This window comes from Octodon degus, unplaced genomic scaffold (assembly GCF_000260255.1).
Source record: "Octodon degus isolate 3935 unplaced genomic scaffold, OctDeg1.0 scaffold00195, whole genome shotgun sequence".
NCBI lineage: Eukaryota > Metazoa > Chordata > Mammalia > Rodentia > Octodontidae > Octodon > Octodon degus.
In genome coordinates, this window is record NW_004524771.1 from 281389 (window position 1) to 289629 (window position 8241).

The window sequence follows — 8241 nt, forward strand, 5'->3', positions numbered from 1 at the left end:
TATTTATTTATTTATTTATTTATTTATTTATTTTTATATCCAAAATGTGTTTATTGGGATGGCTTCCCACTCATCTTGATTGAGGGTACTGTGAGTGCTGCTTCCTCCTGAAGGAACATCCTTCTTTGAGCCTTGCTTTCCCTCCTGTAGGCTGGCACAGGACAGTGGAGCAGCCGACACACAGAACTACAGTCTGTGCATGGCTAAAGAACATGGTGATTTTATAGCATCCTGGGTGCTTCACGTCCCTGAAGTAGGAATTGGGGCTCTGCACCAGGTGCTCCTTCTTGTGCTTTTCTCCTCCTCTGGAGAGGGATGAAGGAGATCTTTTGCAAGAGGCATATTCTAGTGGGGAGGTCGTCACTGCTGGAAGGGCTTTATTTTATTTTAAAGAGTATAAACAAAAGCATATAAAAAACAAATGCAAATGAATGGAAATTTTTTGTTGAATGCTTTTGTTTGAAAACCAAATTGGGAACAGAAGTATTTGTGAACTGAGATATTACTATAGTTTGGAAGCATAGATTTTTTTTTATCTATTTGCCAGTTTTCCTCCCCTGGTTTCTTTTGTAAAAGCTCAGAGACCATCTCTGGTCTTGTACTTTAGTTTTCCTTGGTTTTCTTGGCAGGTACCTTTTATACATGGTCCCTTTGTCTGCAGCCCATAGTCAGAAATCAGTTCAGTATTTCTGTGCAGTCCCTGACAGGCAGCTTACAGTGATGATAGTACTGTTCTTTGTGGCAGTCCCTCTCAGCCTCAGCCTTCTGCGTATGAAACCTCATGCTGTTCGTCCCTCACTTGTACAACCTCACAGCCCTATTGTGTATCTCATATTGTCTCTTAGTAACTGTGGCAACACAAGACAGGATTCTTCCCTCTTGTTCTTTATAGACAGTGATGAAATGGGCAGCAAAAGCTCAACAAATTACATTCCAGCAGCTAAGCTGAGTGCCTAAGTGCAGAACTGGTTTAGCACAGAGCCCATGTGGCCACTTCCCCTGGAGGCACCGCTAGCCCTTGGTTTATTAGATGTCCCCACCAGTGACAAAGGCACACAGAGGAGGGCCCAGGAAGCAGCAAGCACTGCCTCTGCACTTCCCACTTCCTGGCCACTGAGTAGTGTGTTGGCTCCAGGGTCCCATATTGAACCAGGCTGCCCCAAGAGCACTGCCTGTGCTTTAGATGACTGCATTTGGCACATACAAACCAGCATGAGGTGACAGGTGCTGAGGTGACAGCAGCTAAAAAGGGACACAGTGGGAAGAGATGTGGAAGCCCATATTCCTTCCATGTGATCATGGAAAGGACAAACTGTCAGGTGAATACAGAAGCAGCTTGAAAATGTATCATAAAGTGTAAACAGCAGTCTCTTTTCTTACCCAGAAGAGGAGGCCAGGCTGTGTGTGAAGGTTGGTGGCAGGAACTGAAGGAATCCTACATTCAGGCTGTCCTGGGCTGGACTGGCCTTTCTCTAGACGGTGGTTGTCTCACGAGGTGACCAAGGAGAGAATAGAGGACTTCTTGGGCAAGAGATATTGTCAGAGGGCTTCTTGCTTGAACAACTTGAAGGCTAGTTTTTTTTGGGGGGAGGGGCGTGGGGAGTGACAGGGTGGGTAGTCAGATGAGTTGTTCAGAGCCTGCGCTTTGGAATCAGATCTGGTTTAGGATCCCAGCTGGGACTACTTGTGAGCCTCAGTTTTCCCCACTCATAAAAGGGAAATGTTTGTGTCATCTTTTTAATATACTGGTTTTGAATACTGTACAAAAACTTGAGAAGTACCTGGCAGCTGCTCTGGAGATCACAGTGATCACTGCTGTCCCCTGCACAGATTTCTTTGCTGCTGTCTCTAGTGTCTGTCTCTGGCTCAGACTGTCCTATAGGCCAGTTGTTTTCTTTATGATCTTCAAGACCTGAAGGCTAGTGGGAAGCTTTGGCCATTTGAGTTTATGCTGCCGTGACATCCTGTCATCTGCTGACACTGTAACACAGCATGTGCTCACTGGGGTGTGTGTGTGTATGTGTGGGTGGGTGTGCGGGTATTGGAACTGGAGCTTCACAAATGCTTGCCAAATGCTCTACCACTGAGCTACATCCCAGCCCTATCTCACTGATTTTGCTTGTTATACCAGTTGACTCTAATGACAGCCTCTACGGGGGAGACTCTAAGTTCCTGGCAGAAAACAACAAGCTGTGTGAGACCGTGATGGCTCAGATCCTGGAGCACCTGAAAACTCTGGTCAAGGACGAGGTGAGTGCCTGGCTTTGAAAAGCATGCATTTCCAGGGTGGGTAGAATACGGTCTGTTCTGAAAGGGGAAGGACTGCACACCAGTAATGTGTTTCTGAGCAGAATGCTCACTGAGCACCTCAGGGCCTTTGATCCTGCCATTCTCTCCTCCTGGTTCCCATTCACATCTCAGCTCCAGAGTGTAGGACCTCCACAGAGAGGCCAGCCAGACCCCTCAGGGCGCCACCTTGCACCTATCTCTCTGTGAAAACTTCACTGTTGTACTTAATCCCCGATTCATTTCTGTAGTGCTGTGTATCATCTGTCCACACATCTCCCCTCATCCCCATCAGAACTCCATGGCAGAGGGGCCCGAGAGGCTTGCAGATCTGCCTATGCCTGGATGACCAAGGGTCTCTGACAGGCCCAGCCACAGGCATCCATCGTCATTCACCATGCCTGCTCCCTGCCTCTGCCACACAGAGCTAGTGCGTAGCAGGTGCTCCAGCCGGACATGGTGAATACACAGCAGCGTGTTTTCTGCTCCTGAGCCCCATGTTTATTCTCACAAAACAGGAAAAGAAACTAAAGCCCAGGGATTCCTGTGGGGGGTTTTTGGTGTAGTTCTGTTCAGTGGATTAAAGCCAGGAACTTAACACTGAACTACATCCCCAGCCTTTTGAGACAAGGTCTTTCTAAGTCACTCAGGCCTGGGCTTAAACTTGACTTCTGCTGCAGCCTTGTAAAGTGCTGGGATACAGGTGTATATTACCATGCCTGACTGATGCTGTGGTTTTGATAGAACAGCAAAACTTATACTCTGGATTCCTAAGCATGACCTCTGGCCTAAGCCAAGGCCTTTCCTCTTTCATCTTTTCTTAAGTGGCCTGCATGTTATCTAATTGCAGCAGGAAGTTCTGTCTTCCCAGCTTTATCACCTTTTCACATTAAGAGCTTCGCTTCAGTGCTTTCATTTGGTTCTCCCAATAGACCTATCACACAGACAGAGGAGGAAACTGACCCCAAGAGTAGTAGCTCTGGGTATAATCAAGGCTACTTTCTGTTACCAGATGCCAAGTCTTTGTTTTTCAGAATGGGCTTTCTATCCTCTCCATATTGACAGGTGATTGATTCCGGTGCAATTCCCAGGTTCCCTTCCTGAGTTATGCTGACCATGGCTTGTTTTAGCAGCTTTGGCCCAAATGTGTGACACACAGATCCCAGAGATCTTGTGTCAGGCTTGGCTGAGAAGGTTGTTGGTCGTGCAGATGCAGGCCTGTTAAAGTCTAGGTGGATTCCTGTTGCCCAGTAGTCTGCAGAAGGGGGAGGTTGGCAGTGCCATAGGTGTCCAAGCTGCTGACTGGCTTCTCTTCACCAGGTTTCCCCTGGATTTTCTCTACTTTCTCTGAGCTTTCCCTTCTCTGAGCAGTTTGCTGGAAGCTCTGAGCACCCCACCTTTTATTCTGACTTAGTGTGAGATGTCACCTGACAACTCACTCTTGATCTCACAGAGCAGCAGGAACCGCTGCCTTGGGGGCTTGGTGCTTCCCAGCACCTTCCAGTGCCCTTTCCAGAGGAGGACATGTATGTGCCCCTCCCACCTTAACTCTGGGCCCACTCAAGCAAGGAGGGGACTTGGGATCCATGGAAGGAACAACACTGGAACCCTTTAGAAAAACTGGTGCATCAAACAAGTGAGGATCAGCAGGGGCACCTCCCTACCCCTGCCCTGGTACCTGTTCATGAACTTAGTACAAACTCTCAGTGAGGGTCAGGGGCCCTGCTCCTTGTCTGGGCAGGGAGCCTTTGGACCCCACAAGAGAAGCCACCCTTTACCTTCAGTTCCCTCTACACTGAGATCTCACCACCCCCATGAAAAATCCTTCTGAATTCTCTGATTTTCTAAAACCGGTAGCTCCTCTGCCTCCTAGTTCACAGACCTATCAGCAGCAACAGGTTTGTTGCTGGGAGGATGCCATGAAAGCTTTGCAGTATTATGTGAAAACAGATTTCATCACACTCAGGCAGCAAGCCGGGTACATCAGCAGGGACCCTGGCTATAAATGACCATGGCCTAGAGCCCCCAACACATAATACAGAGGCAGCCATATAATTCTAATTATTTTAGTATTTCCCCTTATGTTGCTTTGTGAAGAGGGTAGAGGCAAATAACAAAGTTTGGATTTTCTAAGAATATTTCATCTTGCATCAAACCTGAGGACTTAACTAAACATGTCCACATTTGCTTTCTTTGGAAAAGTATGGGTGGCCCAATGTGAACCTAAACACTTCATCCTTGTTTTAATGATGTTGTGTAAAATTCAGTACAGACGCCTGCACAGGTTGGAGTTTTCCGGTCAGTAATTACCCCCCAGGAGTCTAAGGTTGGTGCTGGCGCCCCCACAGTTGCTGACATACCCTGCACTGAGGAGCAGGGATCCCCCACTGCTGATGTGTCATCTACTAGTGCTAGTAACAGCCCTGTTTCCAGAATTGACCTCTAAGGAAAGAGTCAGCCCTGTTTTAATCATGAGCTTTATAAAGATGTTTGGGTGTGGTGAGCTGGGAACCTTGCCAGACCCCTAGTGCTTCCTGGAAATGACAAATCTCAGGAACAGAAGGAAAAGCAGCTCTTTTCTATTTAAAACCTCCAAGGAGAACAGTGATGGCCCAAGGCCCTGATCTGGCTCTGCTGTGATATGTTTGTGTTTTTTGGTCTTGGGATATTCACTGGCATGGCTCTGCAGCCCTCAAACATGTTGGTGTTTTAATGAGCCATGACATTTAAACACATGAACTGAGCTTTTTGGAATAAAATGCTTATTCAGTTCTGCGGCAAAGAAGTCCCTAGTTATTGTTACTTGTTTGTCTGTTTAAAAATCTTCCTCACTTCAGTGAAATGTAGTTATAAGGCCTTCTCAGGGGAAATGCTTTTATATTTGAAATACATTTTTCTTTTAGCTTAGCAGAAAAACAAACATCGTGTTGTTTTGGGCATCAGATATGGCCAGTTCCACAGGGAAGCAGATGGGCACAGGGTCCTGATTGGGGCAGGACCATGAGGTCTGATGGATGCATGAAGCCAGAGCGGGCCATACTCTGCCACGTACAAAGTCTGCCTGGCAAGTGCCACTCCTCTCCCTGTGCCTGCTACTGGGGCACTCACAGCACACCCACTTCTTAGCTCAGCTACTTCCTGACCATGATGTCCACTATGGGTCTGTAGCATGGGCAGACCGTGGGCACATGCCTCGGCTCTAGTCTGCCTGAGCTTAGGTCTCCTTTGGAAGTCCTTCGTCCCTCAGAGCTTCAGGTTCCTCGTCTGCACAGTGGGAATGTCAGCTTCCTATTGCTGTGCATCTTAGCAGCTTAGACCAGTACCCAGGGATGGCTTGACAATCTGGCACATGAGAAGCTGGTACTGGTTGGCAGGTTGTGTTTCAGGTTTCACAAAACTGAATTCAAGGCGTTGGCTGTCGGAGCTCTTACTGCAGAGAATGTAACTGCATGTTACTGAACAATGAGTCTTGTTTCCTGGCTGTTGCCATTCAGCATTTTCTCCTCGAAACTGCCTCCACCCCCTTCCTGCATTTTTATAGCTAACAAGGGTGGATCAAGACCTTTAAACCTCTCAGACTTTACTTTCTGCCTCATCTTTCCTTTCCCATTGCTTGTCTCTCTCTGGCCAAAGAAAACTTTTGGCTTTTATGGGCTGCCCTGGGGGTGGGGTCATTCAATTGGGCTGACCTCCGTAATTTTACCTGCACAAATAGGGGACAGAATGCTGGAACAACCTGTCACCAAGTTATCATGCAGACTGGGTCAGGAGCTGTGTGACACATAGAGCAGTGGCCCTGGCATACTCTGGAGCCTGCACCCTTCAGCTGCCTGGGAACAAAGCATATGCACAAGCAGGGCTCTCCAGCAAGGGCCTGACCACCTGTCAGTAAGGCCTTCCTAGGTGTTTGCATTTACCTTTGGAAAGCTAGCCTGTTACAGCGCTTTGGAGACTGGCTTTCTTGTCTCACAGCTGGGGCTCCATTTTGGTCTGCTCTGACAGGATTGGTTCTTGGAGAAGCTGGATGTCACCACCAAACCTGGGGAACTGTGTTCACGAGAAGTTATTACTTGGTGCAGTATCTGTTGTTACACTTAAGAGGTGGGAATGGTGAGTGCAGCTTTGGGCAGTTTGAGGCATATCTAAGATACGCTGATGTCCTTGGCTTTAAATTGTGCTTTTGTTAAAGTGAGAAGGCTTTTTACTGACACTTAAGGTTCTCTTATTTTTTGAAACAGTGCCTTACTATATATAGTCCAAGCTGGCTTTGAATTCATTATAGTCCAGGCTGACCTGAAACTTGTTGCTCCCTCAGCTTTTTTTTAAAATTTTTATTTATTTATTTGGTACAGGGTCTACAGGGTCTTACTACATAGATCCAACCCATAGTGATTCTGTTTTCAGCTTCCCAAGAGCTGGGCTTACAGGTGTGTGCCACCACACCCAGTCTCAATCACTGTCTTAGCCTACCCCGGGGGTGGGGCCAGCAACAAAGGCTGGGTATCAAACCTGCCCGCTGTGCTCTGCCTAAGCAGGTGCTTGTCTCCTGAGCTGTCTGGCCAGCCCACTCTCAGCCTTATGAGTGCTAGGAGTACAGGCATGCATCACCACACCTAGCTCCTGCTGGTTGTTTCATTCCTTGATCAGTGACCTCTGAGTGTCATCCATCAGGTAGGGAGGCTTGATACCTGATCAAGCCACACTCTACTCTCAGTTCACAGATGAAAGCCAAGATCCAGGAGGTGAAGCACCTTTCCCTACAGGAGATACAGAAGTAAGGTCTACCAGGACTGAATCAGTCAGCCTTGCCCACAGCCCAAGGCCAACACTTTCCCTTTCTCTTTCAGGCCTTGAAGCGCCAGAGCTTGCTGGGCCTCTCCTTCTTCAACAGCATCTTGGCCCACGGAGACCTGCGCAACAACAAGCTTAACCAGCTCTCTGTCAACTTGTGGCACCTAGCACAGAGGCACGGCTGTGCGGATACCAGGACCATGGTGAGGCATTCCGTTCGCCCACGCCAAGGCCACTGGTGCAGCACAGCATGGGGTGGCCTGGGCATCAGACTGCCCTAGTCTCTTTTAAAAAGGCATGGCCCAAGAAATCTGCTGGGTTCCTTCCCACTAAAAGGCATGTCATTTCAAGTATATTCCCACTGAATGAAAACCATACGTATAACAACTTCCTGGCCAAGCCCAAATCTGATTTACAGGGCACATTACAACCTAAGTTTGCTTTCATCCTTCAAGACTCCTTAACCTCTGCTAACAAGTATAATTCACACGATAGCCAATCTATTAGAGGCTTGGTCTCTAAGGACAGACTTATGAGCCAGAAACAAGATAGATCTTTCTTTTTCCTCTTAGGTGAAAACTCTGGAATATATCAAAAAGCAAAGCAAACAACCAGGCATGAATCATCTGACTGAGCTGGCCCTGAGACTCCCTCTGCAGACAAGGACCTGACCCTGGTCCTCCATGAGCCTGTCGCCAAGGACTCTGGCACCAACTCCAAAACAACCTTATCTTTGCTGCCCTCTTTTACTGGAAATGAAGTTCTGATTTTGTTTTTACTTTATTTTTACATATACAGATTGATTTAGGCTTTGGTCTCTGCCCAGATTCTTCTGATAGTAAATGGGGATTAAAAAAAGTAAATGGGGATCAGTATTAAAGCAAATCTTGTTCTCCGAAAAGCAGTGTCTCAGTGCTTATTCATACAAGTAGCCTTCGGGTCCTCAGCTTGAGGACTGAATGGGCCTTTAAAGGGGTTGGAACGGAATGCTGGTAGCTTTCTTTTCTGGAAGATGTTTGCTTTTTCTTTTGATTATGAATGTGGAAAAGTCTACTTTTATAGGGCCACCACTCCAGAAATGTTCAGTTCCAGACAGCATGCCCACAAACTACAGAAAGCACCACCATCTGGTATTAAATGTTGCTTGCCTATACCACCTTGGAG

The 8241-nt window shown here is 47.4% G+C and overlaps 2 protein-coding genes across 4 annotated transcripts in view; one reads left to right on the top strand and one right to left on the bottom strand.

The window, feature by feature from the left end:
* The window catches only part of Vps35l (VPS35 endosomal protein sorting factor like), a 122748-nt gene extending 114833 nt beyond the window's left edge, over positions 1-7915 (top strand). For all 3 annotated transcript variants that reach the window (XM_023704383.1, XM_004644209.2, XM_023704384.1), the window contains exons 29-31: positions 2132-2250; positions 7134-7280; positions 7650-7915. In XM_023704383.1, coding sequence (XP_023560151.1) covers positions 2132-2250; positions 7134-7280; positions 7650-7748 — 365 coding nt within the window. In that variant the 3' untranslated portion in view covers positions 7749-7915. The remainder of the gene's footprint in view (positions 1-2131; positions 2251-7133; positions 7281-7649) is intronic.
* Positions 7916-7997: 82 nt separating this feature from the next.
* Positions 7998-8241, bottom strand: part of Knop1 (lysine rich nucleolar protein 1) — an 11434-nt gene continuing 11190 nt past the window's right edge. The window contains exon 7 of the mRNA XM_023704412.1: positions 7998-8042. Coding sequence (XP_023560180.1) covers positions 7998-8042 — 45 coding nt within the window. The remainder of the gene's footprint in view (positions 8043-8241) is intronic.